The 19,067-nt window shown below is 51.2% G+C and overlaps 1 protein-coding gene across 6 annotated transcripts in view; it reads left to right on the top strand.

Moving 5' to 3' along the window:
* The window catches only part of EXOC6B (exocyst complex component 6B), a 326,648-nt gene extending 315,796 nt beyond the window's left edge, over positions 1-10,852 (top strand). For 4 of the 6 annotated variants that reach the window (XM_086611376.1, XM_086611374.1, XM_086611373.1 and 1 more), the window contains 2 exons: positions 5,619-5,731; positions 10,726-10,852. In XM_086611376.1, coding sequence (XP_086467502.1) covers positions 5,619-5,731; positions 10,726-10,852 — 240 coding nt within the window. Of the gene's footprint in view, positions 1-5,618; positions 5,732-7,907; positions 7,920-10,725 lie in introns of all 6 variants that reach the window. The other 2 variants (XM_086611377.1, XM_086611375.1) reach the window with 1 other exon arrangement.
* Positions 10,853-19,067: the final 8,215 nt, after the last annotated feature.

Below are 19,067 nucleotides of genomic sequence, written 5' to 3'. Positions count from 1 at the left end.
TAAATTTATTGAAACAGGTTGCAAGATTTGCCAGCTAATGGTCTTGAGTTGTTTTTCCCTTTTTATCCTTTGGTGTGTGTGCATGCATGCTGATGGTGTTTGTTTGGGGTTTTTTTAATAGCAGTTGGGGCTTTGTAGAAGGCATGTCAGGCAGTAACACCTTGCAGCCTGGCTCCGGCCAGCTCCAACACGTGGTCCTTGAACACCACGGAAAGTCAGTAACTCCTAGGAGAGAAGAGTCTTTCTCCTGCTGTACATGTGCTTGGAGGAAAATAAACTAAAAGAGTAATTAAGAGCTGCAGGGACATGAAAATTCCCTAATATGGGCTTTTATCAAAGGGAAGGTTTAGTTCTGTATTGGATGTTTCCCACCAGCCCTCGCAGTGTCGCGTTGCTGGTGGATCTACTGATACTCTGATGATGTTGGCAGAGGAAAGTCCTTTTCAAGCTGTCTTGATGCTCTCTCTGTCACTGGGAGTGAGTATCGCAGTGGATCGGAGGGGAAGAGGTGTTCGTTTCTAGGACAGAATCACAGAACAGCCAGGTTAGAAGAGACCTTGAAAGATCATCTCATCCAACCTCTGGTGGTAAAGGAAGCCTAGATGAGATGATCTAACACACTGCCCAATCACATGTTGAAAACCTCCAGCAGTGGCGACTCTATCACATCTCCAGGGAAGTTGTTCCAGTGAATGAACTGTAAGACATTTCTTTGACATGTCCATGAGCCCAGAGCCTTTGGTGAGCCTCAAGTTTCCTGCAGGTCAAAGCATCTGGGTGCAGATCCCTGTTCATGGATGCTCAGAGTGACACTGCATCAGTTCAGAAGAGGGAAAAGAGAAAAAAAAAAGAGCCAGATGTTTCATGAAGTTGGAGAATTCAGGAATTTTCATCTGTCCCGCAATACTTGACCTTCATCTCTTAGACTTGAGGAGGGGATGAGAAGTCCTTGGGGCTGATACGATCCCGTATCTAGAGTCATCCCTACGACATCATCCTGACTGCTCTGAGATAGGACAAGGGGGTTTTATGTGGATTTATTTTCATCTGAGTAACCATGAGTCTCCCTTTCCTGCCATCTTCATCTCTAGCCACCATGTGTCACCTCCCAGGTTTGCGCAGAGCCCTCTGTGACGCTGGTGCGAGCGTGCAAACGCTGGTGCTCTCTTTGCTCTCGTTCCAGAGGTGCCGGCAGAACCTGCAGACTGCGCTTGGAGTTGATTTGGGTTCACATGACATTATTTCTGGCTCAGCTGCAAGAAGTTTATCACGTTTAGCACTGTCGTCTCGTGTCAGACACAACGTACCATCCCCCTTTGCTTTGCCTCTGCAGGGAGAAGCTTCCAAAGTCGTTGCCGTGTCCCCTTTGCCACCGGCGTGTGATGAAGTTGCCACCAGCCTCGCCCTGTATTTGGTGCGAGGGCCATAAGCATGCGCCTCTGCTTTGAGAAAAAACAACTAGTTTTGAAGAGTTTGAGCTGGTGATGTTACAAGGGGAGTGAGAAGGAAGCGTTTTTTTGAGGTGGAACTGAGGGAGATGGGGAGAAAATGCTTCTCAACCCCTGTCAAGAGGAGCCTGGGGCAGATTTGGGAACTGGTTCCGCTTTTATTTCTTTCTTTCCAAGGTTTCCCTCTCTCGAATCACCGTGTAAAAGCTCATAGAAGTGTATAAAACTAGTTAGTTTTGTTTCAGGACCTGTCTTTTGGAGGCACACTCAAACCGTTCTCCATTCCTTCATTTTTATAAATAGATACGTGACCCTCTCCCCGCTCTTGCAGCAGAGATGCTTCCCATGCCACGGGAAGCCACGGACTCACAGCCCGGCTCTGCACACCCGGCGCGTCGGCAGCCCCCCAGCCTCCTTCCACTTTCGTATCATCACGGTAAAAACTCCTCTTCCTCCCCCCCCAACCTCTTCTTTTCCTTTCCCCCCAGTGTATGTGCTGTCAAGTTGATTTATAGCCTTGAAAAGGAGACTCTAGTTGGAAGAATTAATGGTATTTGCATATTTTATTTGGAATCTCCCCCGGCAGACCCGCCGCAGCCCAGCGCCGGTGGCGCAGACGGCTTTTTCCTTTCCTTTCTGGTTTGGGGTTTTTTTTTTTGGTCATTCAGATTTAGCAGCAGAGGTGAAAAGTTGAAACAGTAAAACCAATAAAACCGCATTTATGTGACAGATAAATTGTTGTGAGACAGCTCGTCTCAAGCCGTCGGGCTTCCTCCTGCAGGACCTCTCTCCGATGGAGCGCGACCCACGGCAGAGCCCTGTGAGCACTGGCAGTGCCCCGCGCCGCATGGCAGCCGGGGGCCAAAGGTGCCGGCCCCGGCCAGCCTCAGACTCGCCTCGCCGACAAGATGGATGTGAGCAAACAGTTGTAAAATACACAGGCGATCCGTCACTGTCATAAGCCAGCCGGGGGGTCTGGCTCTCCCAGCACTCGGGGAAGGTCCAGCCCGGGGTGGGAATGCGTTTAGGTTGGGTCTTATTTAGAGTCATAGGATCATTTAGGTTGGGAGAGACCCTTGAGATCATCCAGTCCAACCATTAACCTGGCACTTCCAAGTCCACCACTAAACCATGTCCCACAGCACTACATCTTTGCATCTTTCAAATCCTTCCAGGAATGATGACTCCACCACTTCCCTGGGCAGCCTGTTCTAATGCTTGACAACCCTTTTGGGGAAGTTTTTCCTCATATCCAATCTAAACCTCCCCTGGCACAACTTGAGGCCATTTCCTCTTATTCTATCCCTTGTTACTTGAGCGAAGAGACCGACCCCCGCTTTGCTACAACCTCCTTTCAGGTAGTTGTAGAGAGCGAGAAGGTCACCCCTCAGCCTCCTTTTCTCCAGGCTGAACACTCCTGGTTCCCTCACCCACTCCCATAAGACTTGTGCTCCAGTGCTTCGCTGCACTTCTTTGGACAGGCTCCAGCACCTCCGTGTCTTTCTTGTAGAGAGGAGCCCAACACTGAACACAGTATTCGAGGTGTGGCCTCAGCAGTGCTGAGTACAGGGGGTTGATCCCTTCCCTGTTCCTGCTGGCCACACTATTTCTGATAAAAGCCAGGATGCTGTTGGCCTTCTTGGCCAGCTGGTCATACTGCTGGCTCCTGTTCAGCCAGCTGTTGACCAGCACCCCCATATTGTTGGGATTTTCTCTCAGATGTGCACTCTTGTAGCCTCTCTCTCCATCTTTCTTATAAGCCTCCTTTAAGTATTGAAAGGCCGCAATAAGATCACCCCGAAGCCTTCTCTTCTCCAGGCTGAACAACCCCAACTCTTTTGAACCAGTCTTCATGGCAGAGGTATTCCATCCCTTGAGCCGTTTTCATGATTTCCTCTGGACCTGCTCCAACAGGTCCGTGTTAAAACAGGTCCATAACATGACTTACTCCATCCATCCCTCCAGCCAACCAGCACAAGGGAAGGTGTGGTGGTGCGCATTCAACGCTGGCAAAGCCCGGCAGCCTGGCAGCCTCGTGTGGGAGAGCTGCATTGCTTCAACCTGGTTGAGTTAAACTGAGTTGCAGCAGAGCTGTGGGACAGGGATGGCTGTGGGGCCAAGGGCTGTTAGCCGTCCTAGCCACTCGTCACCTGGCCCTGGTGGGAATGGTGAGTGTTGGCTGGAGAGCAAGGCCTGAGCTGTCCTCAACGGCCATTCATCTGACTTTTGCTTAAAAATCTCTCCATGCTGGATTGACCATGCTCTTTCCGAGACATGCGTGGGAGGTTTCTCCAAGCCCTTCCCTACCCCATCCTCTGAGCTCCTGCACAGTTCCTCGAGCCTTTGCCATCTCTCCAAGCCTCCTAACACCTCCTGATGCTTTTTATTTCATCTTCTCCTAACTCGCTTCTAATCATCACTTCTAATAACTCATGCTGCTTCGTTCATGGTTTGCCAGAGACACGTTCAGCCTCCCAGGGTCGAGGAGGGGGGAGAAGGGGTCTTGCACCAGTGAGAGGACTTTGGCGCGTTGCGGGGGATCCGATTTAGCCTGTACAACCATGCAGCTCCCCCCGGCAGCCGGCGAACCCGACAGAAGAGTTTTGGCCTCACTGTGTTGTATGAAAAGAGCCTGTGAAATCATATTTAAGGTTGTCCCTTGAAGGTGCCCTTTGGAAAAAAACTCCTGCCGATGATGTTCAACTCGGGTTTGTAGTTAACACAATGGACCCGCCGTACAAAGCCGCGCGGGACCGCGGGCTGGAAAGGCCCTCTTAGGTCCCAGCTAATCCGTCCCCCCCGCCAGCCCAGGGGATTGTTCCTGACAGCTTGTTTTCTTTGCCCTGACCTACATAGTCAAAAAGAATCTTGTTGCACATTTTTGTTTTGTACCTTGAGGTCTCGGAGGAGCCAAATCCCCTTCTTGGCGGCGCGGGATGTGTTGTTAAACAGTGCTGGAGTCTCCAGGAAAACCATGGAGACGCGGGGACAATGAGCCCTCTATGGTCCTCGCTTGGCCGCGGGATGGTCCTTCTTCTCCGGGCTTCAGTGGTGGGCGCCGGGACGCGCCGACATGGGCAATGAAGACGTCCGTGTGCTTGGCAGCCTGTCCTGCAATAGAGTGGTCACAGCAGCTCTCAAAGGCAGAAGGTTGGGGGGGTAACTTAGCCGGTCTTAATTAAAGTGTTTTAGATGATGGAGATGAAGGCTACATCTCTTGTGACCTCAGCTGTGCTCTTGTGGGTGGGTGGAGAGGGAAGTCCTCTTAGGGGCGAAGAGGTCCTCGTGTGGGAAAGATGTTGGGGCTCCTGTTGGGGTTTTAAGGGAAATAAGGATGTGAAAGGTGGAGTGGAAGAGGACATGTAGGAAACCTGGGCTGTAGTTTGCTTGTCCCTCACTCAAATCAGCTGGGAGTTATGGGGCACCCAAGGGGTCCTGTGCAGAGGTGAATTTTGGGGGTCCGGAGCAGAGACCGTCACAGACGGCTGAACTAATCCACTTTTTCCTCCCTCCCCTGCCGGAGGCTGATGGTTTCTCTTACAAATGTCTGGAAACCACCTGGGTCTCCCAGTTTCTTCTGGTATCTGCGTTCACCTAAGAGAAACCCCTGAGCTCCTGGATGGGTCCCACACCTCCCCAGGGAGCTCTCGTCATTAGAGACACTTACAAAGTGCTGGGAAGGTGTGGGGATGGAGCAAGCATGATGAGAAAACCTTGCGACATGGTTCAAACTGTGCCGAGGGTTATTTGAGGGACAGAAGAAATTTGGGGTGACTTTGACCCCAGAAGTGCCTTCCTGCTGTAGCCGAGAGCACCAGGGCACTGGGGCTCTTTGCCATCGACCTTCTTGGGGTGTCTCAGTCCTCCTGTTCCCTGTACCACTGGTTGACCCCAAAAACAGAGGTAATGTAGCAGGAGAGAACTATGGCTAAATGAATATCGCCACACACAAATCAATATTAAATGTTAATAAATTAAGCACGGATAAGTTCATAATTGAATATTAGCAGAATAATAATAAATTAATTAATAAAGACTGTGAACCATTTTTTGTGGTTGGTGCCACCTGCCCAAGATCTTTGCCAGCTTGCAGATAAACCCCCTGATCTCTTGCCAGTTTTTTCAAATCTTCTATTTCTGTTTGTTTTTTCTTTCCGGCGGCTGCTGCAGCTCTTGGATCTGTTCATCCAGTGGGACTGGTCGACGTATTTGGCTGACTATGGGCAACCCACGTGCAAGTATCTTCGCGTGAACCCAACAACGGCCCTCGTCCTGCTGGAAAAGTGAGTGAGGGTCTGGGCACCTGGCAGAGTTTTCACCCCCATCTTACTTTGGCCAAGTGCGGGTTTCAGCAGCTCGTCCCATTGCGCAGTGCCTGGACGGGATCCAGTGAGCAATGATTGCACCCCTGGGTGGAGAGTGGGAGCTCGAATAGAAAATCCTGTTTTATTTATATTCTGCTCTCGTGAGAACCCAGTGCAGTGCTGCATTCAGCTCTGGGGTTCCCAACATCAGAAGGACATGGAGCTGTTGGAGCGGGTCCAGAGGAGGTCACAAAGATGATCCAAGGGCTGGAGCACCTCTGCTATGGAGACAGGCTGAGAGAGTCGGGGCTGTTCAGCCTGGAGAAGAGAAGGCTCCAGGGGGACCTTCTAGCAGCCTTCCAGTACCTAAAGGGGCTACAAGAAAGCTGGAGAGGGACTTTTGACAAGGGCGTGTAGTGACAAGACAAGGGACAATGGCTTTAAATTGAATGAGGGGAGATTTAGGTTAGATCTAAGGAAGAAATTTTTTACAGTGAGGGTGGTGAGGCACTGGAACAGGTTGTCCAGAGAAGCTGTGGCTGCCCCATCCCTGGAAGTGTTCAAGGCCAGGTTGGATGAGGCTTTGAGCAACCTGGTGTAGTGGAAGGTGTCCCTGCCCATGGCAGGGGAGTTGGAACTGGATGATCTTTGAGGTCCCTTCCAACCCAAACCATTCTGTGATTTTATGACATGCTGGGCGAGCGCTGCATGGCCTCTGCGGGGCTTTGTGATCGCTCCTGCAGAACAACGAGGAGGCTTGTGCCAGTCCTGCAAGCCAGCAGCAAGGAGGGAAAGCCCATGAGTTTGCTGCAGACCAAAACTGGGATTGGCTTTGCTTGTAAGTCCTCTCGCATGTGGGAGAGAAGTGCCACTGGTCACTCACCCTACCTATGGTAGGAGGTGGCCCAGATGACCCTTTCTGCAGTAGACTTCCAGGCTCTCACTGTGAGGATTAGCCCTACTCCTGCCCCTTTGCTGCCATCAGACCCCACAGCTGGTCGCCAGCTGATCTGACAGAAGAGTAACTTACCAAAAATGATAATTAATAATTTTCCAAGCAGCCATGCCATGGACACTCCACTGCTAAGTCTTGCATGGCGGAGCAGGCAGGATGAGCCAGTTGCAGTTAGATTTGGTTCAGTTTACTATGAAATCAGATCCTCAGGAGAAGTTAGAGTTGGGTTTTGGAGTTCCTTTCTTTCTTTGTTGCTTGCAGAAGAGGAGGTGACTAGTTTAGAGTTGGGGCTACACTTCTGGAAGACTGACCTTGGTGTGCTTCTGAGCTTTGGAGTTGCATCTGTGTTATCTGTGCTCCACATAACCGCACCACCTCCTCGCCCGCAGAGGAGAACAGCCAATTTCACAGCAACTCATGACATCCCAGTGTTATCAGTGCAGCACACAGGGACTGAACTCAGGTAGTTATTGTGTGTGAAGCACTTTTATACATGACAGCATTGGGTTTAGGTCCATTTTTCTCTGCGTTGTGCAATATGTTGTGTTACTTGCAGCGTATTCGCAACCTGACATCCATGATGGAAGAGCTTGAGGTATATTCAGAGCTATCAATAAACAGGTAAAAATCTCAGAGCTTGGACATGAAGCAGCTGGAAGAGCCAGGGAACTGGGAGCAGGCAGCGAGCTGGGACCTGGGGCAGTTGCTGAGAAGGCAGCAGGACAGCAGGAGGGCAGCTCTGTGCTCCCAGCCCTTTTCCCCAGGTATCACTCAAGCGTGTAGTGTCTGTGCTCGGTGGTGGCATTAAAAAGCCACAAACCCCAGCTTGGGTTGCCAGCCTTCTCCCCGAAAGGGATGTCATTTGAAGGGCCGTCCTCACGGATCAGATTTGCATTCTGGTGGCAGCCCCAGTGGAGCCAACCGGGTTGGCACTCGCATCTCCCGCATCCTGGTGGCAGGCTCTGCCCCGTCCCTGCTCAGGCCTCAGCCCTTTTGAGGAGTCTCCATGCATCATCCACCAGCTCCAGCTCTCCTGAGGCTCCACACCAAGCTCCCCTCCGCGCTCCATGCCACCTCCCCAGCCCTCTCCATAGGCAGCCCGGCTTTGCTGACGCCGCGATGGGAAACTCTGATCCACTGGTTCGATTTGTAACCTGTTTTCATCCTTATCTCTTTTCCTAATCACACACCCCCCCGTAGGATATCACGAGTGTAAGTATGCTGCTCGCTTGGGCTTTTACCCTCACCTCCCAGTGACTCGATTGTCTGATTTAAACGGAGCACTAAGCGATCTAAGTGCAAGCTGGCTTTGAAACCCTTCCCGCCGGTAACTTTATCGTCTCAAATGCACTAATTAGAGCTAAAAGAGGAGCTTTTACTCCGTTGCTTTTTTTTCCTTATAGATTAATTTAAACAAAGCCTGGCTCTACTGAAGGTGGTGTTTGTTGACAGGGGTGGGGACGGCGCTGAGCTCTCTCTTTCCCTCCCTCTTACTTTTAATTCTTGTGCTAACAGGGACCACGTTATGAAACTGGGCTCGGTTGTCCCAGGGCTCTGCAGGCACATCCTTAAAGAGATAAAAGTGTCAGTCCTCCAAAGAGCTGCATAGCTGCTCCAAAGCATTGCCTCCCTCTTGCGAAGCTGATGTTCTTGGTGTTTGGATGCACCACTTGATCAGGGTCCAGGCAGTTCCTATAGACAAATGCTGGGGAAGAGCCAGGACGATGTTCGGCTTTGCCATCACCTTTGACATTGACCACATTGGTGTTGGCTCAGTGTCTGTCTGCAGGGCTCCCATGGTGGGACCGGAGCTGGCGTGGTCTCCTCAAGCAAATCTGTGAGCTCAGCCTCTCCCAGGGGTGCAGCCACTTCCACCACTGCCTGGCCCCTGGCACAGCACTACCCAAACGCTGCAGGATTTTGTGTCCTGTAGGCAACTTAATTCATTAATAATCCTTAATAGCATAGTGCCTCTACCTTCACATGGTGTCTGGAGATACCAGCAGCTCCCATCCCTCTCAGACACTCGTCCCCAGTTTAACAGATCCCCTACGTGGATTTGTTGTGGGATCAGTGCTCCGACTGCTTTTGCATCCCGATCCGATCACTTTATCCATGCAACTCCTTTGTAATCGTTCCAACACATGCAAAGGTTTTCTTGCATACAGCATGCATTACTTCGAAACCATTTTGTGGACCTGAACAGGTCGCACGGGATCGGAGATGGCTCCCAGGATGGGCTCTTAGGGCAGAGGATGCTCTGCCGTATGTTCCCCACGTGTTCCTGGGGAAACTGCAGCAGACAGAGATGGAGAGTGATGGGAACAGTGCTGGTGGACGTTTCTGAAGGTACAGGTTTACTTTCAGCACTTCTGATGGCCCCACGTAGCTTGTGAAATAGGACCAGAGCTCTCAGCCCTCCTGGTAAAGTGCTCTGAGTGCCGCTGGAGCCGTCCGGCAGTGCCGGAGGAGCGGGTGTCATGCAGGAGGACAGTTATTTCCAAAATTCTTGGTGCTGTGACACCTCCCAACTCGAAAAGCCTGCTTCCCCTCTGGGCCATCACTCCCTGGTTCTTGTGGTGGAGCAGCTGGAACCTGCTTTCGTTACAAAAAATAGAGAAAGAAGAAAACTCATCGTTATTTTGCTGGATAAAAGCACTCCAGGTGTCTTGTATACTGTTGAGAAAGCAGCTTGATTGTAGTCCCGTGTCTTTGGGCACTTACAACTTTAGCAAATTAGCCTTTGGGGTAAAGTCGTTCTCCTTGTTTCCAGCTCCACGCTGGATGTTTTTGGGAACGTTTCAGATTCCCTTTGGCTCTTTTTAGGAAGACTGAAGCATGAAAAACCTTTAGATTTTTTTAAATTATTATTTGATAGGTTAAATAAGTTTCAAGAGGTTTGATTTGTGCTCAGTTGACTCAAAAACCTCCTGGTTTGACAACACGACAACTTCCCCGGGACTATCAGAGCTGTGTCCCAGTCACTTTAATGCTTCATTTAGATCTCCAAAGCCAAAAAGACAGACTTAGGTGACTTGCCCAAAGCCATCTGCCTCTGCCAGATCTGATTTACTGAGAAAATTGTTCACAAATTGTGTTATTACAAAAAAGCAGTGCCGTCTGAGAACCAGCCAGTTGGATGTTGGGAGCCTGATACCTTCAGAAGCTGTTGAAGGGTTGACCCTTGGCAGGTGGTTTCCCTTCCCAGCACATGCCCAGCTCATGCTTGGAGTGTGCAACGAGACCTGACCCCCACCCCCTTCCCTACCTCCCCAAAATACACATCCACAACCGCAGGCGTGCATGACCCCCGGCTTTGCATGACACAGAGAGACAGAGCTCCTCAGCCCCTGTCCCACCACCCGCCGATGGCTTTTTGGAGACCTCGTGGAGGCCAGCATGCTACTTCATGTGTTCAATGTCATTTTAAAGAAATACGAATCTCAAGAAGATTTTTAAATTGAGGAAACCAATTTAAAGGGCTGGATTCCTTCCTTTAACACAAATTATGTTGTATCATATTTTAAGTTCACAACTCCGAAGCTTTCCGGCTGCCGCAAAAGCTGCATCTCTTGGCCGCATGCAATGCACCATTTCAAATAAGAAGTCTTAATGCTGTGGATTTGATGCTAATTTTTTTAATTTCCTCCTAATGTTACGGTGTTGTCATTCACCGCTTCATGGGATGACCTGGGGCCGTAGCAAGAGCTGTTTGGAAGGGGAGGATGAGAGGCTTTAGGGTTTCATGCATTTTGGTGGTAGAGATAGACCCTATGGAGACATTGATTGGGATTTGTGGGGTTTAAAGCAAAAATGCAGAGTGTGTAAAGCCTATACATGGCTTGGTATGCCTGTCTTTACACAAATACATGATAAAAATTGGGGTAGAGCCTTTAGATGCAGTCACCTCCTCTGTCAGAGCCTGAACACGGGCAGTTTACGTGCAGTTCCTTCGTGGGGCTTGGTTGCCACGTTGAGCAGCGATACCTGTGCCATAACCTGTTTCTGCTCTGCGCAGGATGAGAGACACGAGCAGAAAAAACAACGTTTTTGCCCAGTTTCGGAAAAACGAGAGGGACAAGCAGAAGCTGATAGACACCGTGGCCAAGCAGCTCCGCAGCCTCATCAACAGCCATCACTCATGAGGGACTCGGGGACGTCCCACCCGCGCCCGTCCCAACACCGCAGCCTTCCACGCGCCTGGACTTGAGATTCTTGTTCAAAGAAAATATCTGTATTTTTTTATTCACCTGTATAGCATTCATGAAACTTAACCCTGCTGACAAAATGTTCCTTGTTAAACAATCCCGGGGAGAAGAGGTGGCACCGCTCGCGAAGGCAGTGCCGGGATGTCATTATAAACTCCTATTTTCAGGGGTTTGTAAAATGATGGTAAATCCTGAAGCCTGAGAGAGAAGTTCACACTCAGACCTTTTTTTTTTTTTTTTAATAAGCCTAATAGAAAGAATGGGTCTGACTTCCTTTTGTTAACTTATTCAGTTGCAGAACAAACGAGAAGGAAAAATCAAGGGAGGAGTCGCGGTTTCAGGTTCTTTCACAGGCTCCAGTGAAAGGAGCACACATTTATAAAGAGGGTCACCTGTTAGCTTGTCTTCCCAACTTCCCTACTGGATTTAGGTAGGAAAAGAGGCCAACTGGTTTCCTAACTTTTCCCCTCTTTTTCCTGGAAGGGCTGATTCCCTGCAGATGGCTGGAGCTGCGACCCTTTCCCGCGCGTCTGTAGTCAGAATAGGCACCCCCTGAGCTCTGCCTCTGGGACATGCTGGTGTCTCTGGGACCTGCACTGGATGTAGAAGGGCTTCGAGAGATGCCTCCTTGAATAGGTTTGGAGAAGGAGACCCAGAACGTAATCTGGCAGGTGCCTCACGGGGCCGGGATGCAGCTGCTTGCATCCAGCAGGAGAGGAGGGATGCTCAGCAGGGATGGTGCAAAGGCAGGCTGGGCTTCCCGGTGTCCACATCACACTGTTCAGGTGTTTTTTCCTCTCCTTGGACCTCTTTTCCATGCTGGTGTCCCATCTTCCCTTTCCTCCCGACACGATGCGATAGGGTAGGGTCCCTCTGCGTCCTGCCAGCGCCCCGTTTGTGCCATGCGAGGAGCAGCCCGGCAAACTCACCCCATGGCCAGGATGGTGAGAAGGAACCTCCTAGAGGTCCCGAAGCAGAGGCAGCAGGAGATGCCGCATGGAGCAGCATTGCTCGGCTTCCCCCGGCTCCGACGTGCCTACGGACAAAGTTCCCCTCTCTGCTCTGAACGTGCATGAACATCATCCCCTCAAATCAAGGCAGCCTTTGAGGAGAACGGTAATGCTTGGCCTTCTCTCCTTGTTCCTCAGCTGTAATTTTTTTCATTTTCTTTTCTTTTTTGATAAGGGTACGTGTTTCTTAACACTGCAAGCAGGTGGGCACGTCGGCAGGAATGACCTTCTGGGGCTGTCGTCCTGTCCCGTCAGACTCCTGCCACGAGGACCAGTGGGTTATTTTCATTAATAAGAGGGAAGAACCAAACCTGGCCTTATGGTTCCTTGCTTTTGGAGGGAGGATCGGAGATTCTCTTCTTCTTAACGCCTCTTTGAAGTCCTTGTGAAAAGGGTGGAGGAAAAAAGAAGCAGCTGAATGAAAGTTGGTGTTAGCGTGGCCAGAAATGGATCATCTTTGTAGATGCAGCAAAACCTATGACCCAGCAAAAGCTTTCAGGGAGTCAAGTGAAAATGAACTCTGTCCCTGGTGACCTCTTTCCTGCTCTCCGAAACGCTGGACTTTTGTGCGAACCATCCTGGGCTCGATCTTGGCATCCCAAGCCCTGCACAACCCAAAAGGAAAAACTACCTGATGGGAAGCTCTTCCTCACCAAATTGCTGGGGAAAGGAAGCAGACCCGTCCTTCTGGTCCTGGCAGTGATGGGAGAGCCCTCAGCCCTTCAGCCAAGACATGTCCGACAAGCCGCAGGACCACGGGGCGCTTTTATTCCTCCTCCGCGTCCCTTGGCGCTGCCGCCATGGGAGACACGCAGGGACGAGAGTGCCAAAGGGGTGGGAAGAGCAGGTGAGATCGGCTGGTTCAAGCATCAGACCCGAGCTCCTACCCTGAGGATGGAAATGGAAACAAAACTCCCAGCTACCCGATGGCGACGGAGACAGGGGAGGCTTCGATCCACGGAGCGCTTCGCTTAAGGACCATTAAATAGTAACAAGCACTTTAATATCCTTCAGAATCAAGCTGCTACAGATGCTGGCAACGGCGTGGCTGAGTGTCAGCAAGCGTGGCAAGTACGGCACTCCGGTGTTTCCAGTTGTTATCAGTGGGAGGAGAGACTGTCAAACACCGTTTTTAATGGTTTTTGTCCGCCGCTGGCTTTGCTGCCGGGTGAGGCGGTGCTTTGCAGCCAGAGTGGTTTTCCTCTCCTCCGCGCTGGGTGCAGGAGGAAGGGAAGAGGAGGAGGAGACGCTGCCGGGCAGTGTCGCCTCTGGTCCCTGGAATGCGGGGAAGGGCTTTGTGCTACTTCAGTGTGAGTGGAAAAAAGCATCCAGCTTCTACCCCCACCTTGAAACTCCAAGAGGTGACTCCTGTATTACATCACACATAAAAAACCCCAAAGCAGCTGGGACTTGGGCAAGACCTTGTTTCAGATATTCCAGCCAGCTCCCAGCCTTCCCCATCCTGCAGCTGGGCTCTCCCACCCGTCCCCACCAAGCCAAAATTCTCAAAATAATCATCCAAAGAGGAGCGACACGGCATCGCTGTGCCCCTCCGCCGTGGATTTCCTCGCTTGTTTAAACTCTGCTTGGAAAGGTCGGGATTGGGATCCTGCAAACCGGCTTCTGGCACTCGGGACTCGATGCTGGGAAAGTCAGATTCAGCCAAGGGAGAGATTCAGGGGGTTTCTGATTTTGGGAGGTGAAGCACCGAACCACAAGCCACGGAAAGGGATGAAAAATGGCATTTTTGGTGCTCTGGTCCTAATTAACTTTTTGTTCTGAGAGATGCAGTTCCATCCCTCAAAATAAAATTAATCTTTTAAACAGATTGCTTAAAAAACCCTGGAAGATGCTTAAATTCCCTTTTAAATCTCTTACTGATGATGGATATCCTGCGATACGGATGGTATTGCTGATGAGGGAAAGGTTGCTGTGAATTTCTAAGGCGGACGGTGGGAAAGGGGGGCAGAACTCGCTGCTGTAAGCGAAGATTTGTGACCCCCGAAACAAACAGTGCTGCTATTAACACCTCTGGGTACATGCATGGAACCTTCCGTAGTTTTTATTTAAGCAGTGGCTATGGAAAAGGCTGAGTTATCCCCCACCCCTCTTCCTCCACCCAGCAAATGTATTTCAGCACCAGGTAGGGGAAAAAAAATAACAAAAAAGACAAGTTTGGCTTCCCCAGAAGCATCTGCATGTCTCGTCATCTTTATAACCTTCAGGGGTTGTGCAGGCAGCCCAGGGACTGGCAATAGTTTTCTATAAGGTCTCAAAAGTGGTAACTTGCAGCCCAAAGCGGACCTATAGCTGTGGAGGACGGTCTCTGTTAGACGTCAGCATGTGTGCGAGAGAGAGGAGGAGATTTTCGGGGGTTTGTTTCTTTTTTTTTTTAATTATTCCTAGGGCTGGAGTTCAAGTCGGATGCTCTTTGCTCTTTTGCACTTTGTTTTACATCCAGCCGCAATTCCGGGCTCCGACGGTGGCGAAGAGGGGGGAAACCAGCCGAGGCTTTGTTCCAGGGGCTGGTTAGGTTTCGTTTTTCTTGCAAAATTGGCTGCTTTTGTGCCGCTACCGAAACGGGACGTTTGGGCAGAAAGAGTGGGCAATGGCACGCTGGCCGCAAAATATTTGCAGGGTGCTGGGGGACAGCGGGGAAGGCAGAGGCTGAGTGAAGCAGGACCCGCTCCAGTGGCATCAGTTGCTGTCAGTTTTGGGGTAAAATCTTTTCCCCCCTGAGGCAGCAGTGATGGGAAGAGGCCGGTGAGGGGTGTTTGCCATAGGTGTCCCTCCATCGCTCCTTCCAGCCAATATCCAAACCCCAGGCAGAGAAGTCTTGGCCCTTGCTTGTTCCTCACCTCTCCGCCGCACCTCTGCTTGGCTTTTCCCGTTTTAATTCTGGGTTGGGTTTGGTGCTTTTCTGGACCGTCAAGTGGTTTGGAGCATCAAACCACCCTCCCGTGCCCTGGCTGAGTGCAGGTCCTGTCCCTGAATGCCGCAGGGCTGCTGGGGTCTCTGCGCCCCGATTCCGATGGCTCTGTGGTGCCCAGAGACCCCAGTGTCCCTGTGCCCCCCCCTCCAGCGTGACTCGTGTGTTTATCCCGCTGCTGAGGAGCTCAAAGGGAGCACGACTCACAAACCTACAGCAAATGGCTTTGAGACGGGCCCATCCCTGCTGTCAACTGGGAAAGTTGTGTTTTTAAGGGAAGCGACCCCAATACGCCACGCTCTGGGCAGGATTCACCCCAAAAACAGCAGATGGAGAGGGCAGAGGGGCTCAGGCTGAGACCTCATCTCCAAAGCTGCTGCTGCTGCCCTGGTCTCCAGCCCCTCTCATGTCCCCGGGCTGCGCCAGGTCCTCGGGGCTGGGGGAGCTTTGGCCAGAGGCAACATCCACCCCACCTGCAGCTCCTCCGACTCGTGGGGCAGCACCCCAAAATCATTGCGGGCAGCTCAGGGTCGGGCTTCTGGAATCAAGTCTGCACCTCGTTGCTGTCTGCCTTGGCTCCTCTCTCTGATTTTCTTTTATTTTGACAAAAAAAACCACCCACGCCCCATCCTCAGCCCTCCCTGTCCACTAGCTGCTTCTGTTGCTTTTTTTTTGGGGAGGGAGTTGGGGGGAGAAGGACGTGGTTTCATAAACTAATGTGGTGAAAACAGCTTTTTTTGCACAAGTCGTTGCACAATAAGGGGAAAATTTAGTAAATTAGGTTTAACTTTAAAGGGATTTTTTTTTTCCTTAAAACTCACTAGCAGAGCTACTGATGGAGAGAAAAAAAAAAGAGATGGACTGATTAAAAAAAATGCATGGTTTACAGGTTAAATCGCTTTAGAAATTAGCATGTTGATTTCAACTGTACATTTACCCTATTGTAACTTCTATTAAACAATACATCATATAACTGTTTAATTAAGTGCCTGGGCTTGCCGTGGCTGTGCGCATCGGGGAAAGAAAAGAAAAAAAAAAAAAAAAAAGATAAAAACTCCAAAAATCCCATAAAAGACAAAATTCAACATCTCTTTGGTATAACCAGCAAACATTTTGCTGCTGAAACATTCACAATTCGTGGATCGTCCTGTTGGGGAAGCAACCCCTCATTGAGCGCCGGCTCCCGCGCCATGGTGCCGTGCTGTTTGGCCGTGGATTTGGTGGCTGTTTTAATAGGTTTCTTAAAGCCAAGGCTAGTGTTGAAGAAGTCATTGCCTTGTTCTCCTGGATTCCATCTAAGTTTGCAGATGGGGAAAGTGATCCTGAGCAGGAATTAAGGCTTGGTGGGCAGGGCAGGGATAGCCAGCAGTTCGTGAAGAGTTCTATCTATGGGAGAGCTCTTTGCCTGCTCACATTGCATATTTTCTTTCATGGTATGTATCATCCTTTGCAATTCCATGATTGTATTAGCCTTTTTTTTTTCCTGGCCCTAACTTCTCGTGAGACCCCCCCTGCAGTACTGCGTTCAGCTCTGCAGTCCCCAACATCAGAAGGACATGGAGCTGTTGGAGCAGGTCCAGAGGAGGGCCACGAAGATGATCTGAGGGCTGGAGCACCTCTGCTATGGAGACAGGCTGAGAGAGTTGAGGCTGTTCAGCCTGGAGAAGAGAAGGCTCCGGGGAGACCTTCCAGCAGCCTTCCAGTACCTAAAGAGGCCCTACAGGAAAGCTGGAGAGGGGCTTTTGTCAAGGGCATGTAGTGATAGGACAAGGGGCAATGGCTTTAGACTGAAAGAGGGGAGATTTCGATTGGACCTAAGGAAGAAATTTTTTACATTGAGGGTGGTGAGGCACTGGCACAGATTGCCCAGAGAAGCTGTGGCTGCCCCATCCCTGGAAGTGTTCAAGGCCAGGTTGGATGGGGCTTTGAGCAATGTGATCTAGTGGAAGGTGTCCCTGCCCATGGCACGGGGTTTGGAACTGGATGATCTTTGAGGTCCCTTCCAACCCAAACCATTCTCTGATTCTATAACTGCGTTAAGATGCCAGATTCCCCAAATGACCTCCCAGCCCTGGCCCTGAACGCACGGCAGACTTTGGTTTCTTGTGAGATGTTTGACTTGATACCACATGGCACGTTGATTGGGAAATGGAAACGATATGAAAGCAACATGATACACGCTTGTTAAAAACTGGCTAACTGGGTAATCTCAGCGTGTCATTTCAAATGGAGGTGCAGCAACTGGGGCATCTCCATGGAGGAAGGCTGGGAAGGACAGGGGGGTCCTGCCCTGCAGCCAGGGGCGATGGAGGGGTGCGGTGGAAGGGCTCGGGCGGAGGTGTGGTTCGATGTGTAGGAGTGAAGGATTTAGGGCAGGTTCATGGGCTGGGGGACTCCCTCCTGGAAAGCAGCAGCTGTGTAATAGGATCCTGGATGGATTGTATTCCATGAATTCCTCTAAACGTCTTTTTTAAGGCATTTAGCCCTTTTGGTTTCCGTCACATCCTGGAGCAGGGAGTCCCATGTGTTAATTCGGTGCGGTGGGGAGGAGAGGTGCTCCCTGGTGCTCGTTTCTAATGGAACCTCTGCCAGGGACATTCACATGTGAACACGAAGTGGAAGAGGATAAAAGGAGGATGGGAACCTCCCAGATTTAATCTGGCTGCCTCAGAATATTCTTGGGTGCTACAGCAATCATGAATGAAAGGGAAAGTGCCAGCTCCTCCGACAGTAGGTCCAGGTGGGACCATAAAACCACATGAAGCTCTCCAAGCTTGGCCAGCCCACCCTGGGACCCAGCGGCTGGCACAGCGCCATGGGTCAGCCTGATGTCTGCTCCCATTGGGCAGCTCCATGCAAGGTGGTGGGTCAAGGACCACCTCTGTCCCCTTGACCTGGTGTACTTTGAGTGCTGAGCTGTGCAAAGAGCAGGCCAGATGCTCCAGGCTCAGGACCGTGCTGCAGGGACTGCACAGCCCTGGGCTGGAGAGCTGGAGATGTTCTGCAGCACCCGTGAGACTAAGACATGGTCCAGGACCGTGGGGCTCCAGTGGGAGATGGTGGGCAGAGATGTCCTCAGACCATCCCAGCTGGCGGATCACCGAGCTGCAGCCACAGGTAGGTTTTGGGACACGGATGTGGGATGCTGCAGTGCGCAGCAATGTTACACCGAGGAGCAAGTGCTACGGTGTGGTGGGGCTCTGGCCGCACCTAAACTGGTGCCCAGAGCAGGACCACACCTCACTGCACTGAGTGGCACCTCCAAGCCTCTCAACTGTCTCCCTGCCATCCAGCCTTTCATCCTGGATGTCCCCAGGACTTCTCGTGACCTCCCCCAACCCATGCAAGGGGCTGCCAGAGCAGTGAGCCTGTTGTCCCAGCGCTGGGTGCATGTTGCAAGCCCGGCATTGGAGGACAGTGCTGAGTGTAGCCCCATCCATCCTAGGAGCAGTCCGTGGAGCAAACCCTCCCCAGGAACATGCCCGGGCATCACTGGAGATGAGCAAGTTGGGACAGTGCAGCCGAGGGGGAAAGCCGTGGCCCAGCACCTCCACTTGCACCCTGGCCTGATGCCGTGTTGCTGGGTAGATGTAGGGAGCATGCCCTGAGCCCTTGGGTCACCCCTTTTGGTTGGCCATGCCTTGCTTTTCTCATCTTTAAAATAAGAGTTTCTTGCACTGAGTTTCTGCTCATGGTTTGACATCTCCGTGTGGTGACTCGCCGCCTTGCATTTCCCTCTCAGGTGGGATGGAAGCCAAGTGGCAGGTCTAGCTGGGTTGTCACCATCAGTATAGCTTTGTGGGATCTGCGGGACACCATGAAGAAGAAGCTCCAGCACAGCCTTGACATACTTGGACTTAGAGATGCTCCTGCCCTCTTCAATGGGACAGGACCTCTGGAAGTGTCTAGGCTAGTCTCCTGCTCAAAGCAGGACTGTTGGGTGAGGCTTTGAGCAACCTGATCTAGTGGAAGGTGTCCCTGCCCATGGCAGGGGGATTGGAACTAGGTGATCTTTGAGATCCCTTCCAACCCAAACCATTCTATGATTCTGTGATTTTATTGCTAAGGCTAGATCAGGATGCCTGTGTTTTTATGTGACCAAGTCTTGAAAAACCTCCAAAGATGGACATGATTCTATGATCCCCCACCTTTCTGGTGGCCTGTCCCAGGACTGCACCACCCTCCCAGTGAAGACTTCTTCATGTCCGACCTG

This window comes from Tauraco erythrolophus, chromosome 5 (assembly GCF_009769465.1).
Source record: "Tauraco erythrolophus isolate bTauEry1 chromosome 5, bTauEry1.pri, whole genome shotgun sequence".
NCBI classification, from domain to species: Eukaryota; Metazoa; Chordata; class Aves; order Musophagiformes; family Musophagidae; genus Tauraco; species Tauraco erythrolophus.
Note: the sequence above shows the minus strand (reverse complement) of the source record. Positions and strands in the feature narration are given on the sequence as shown.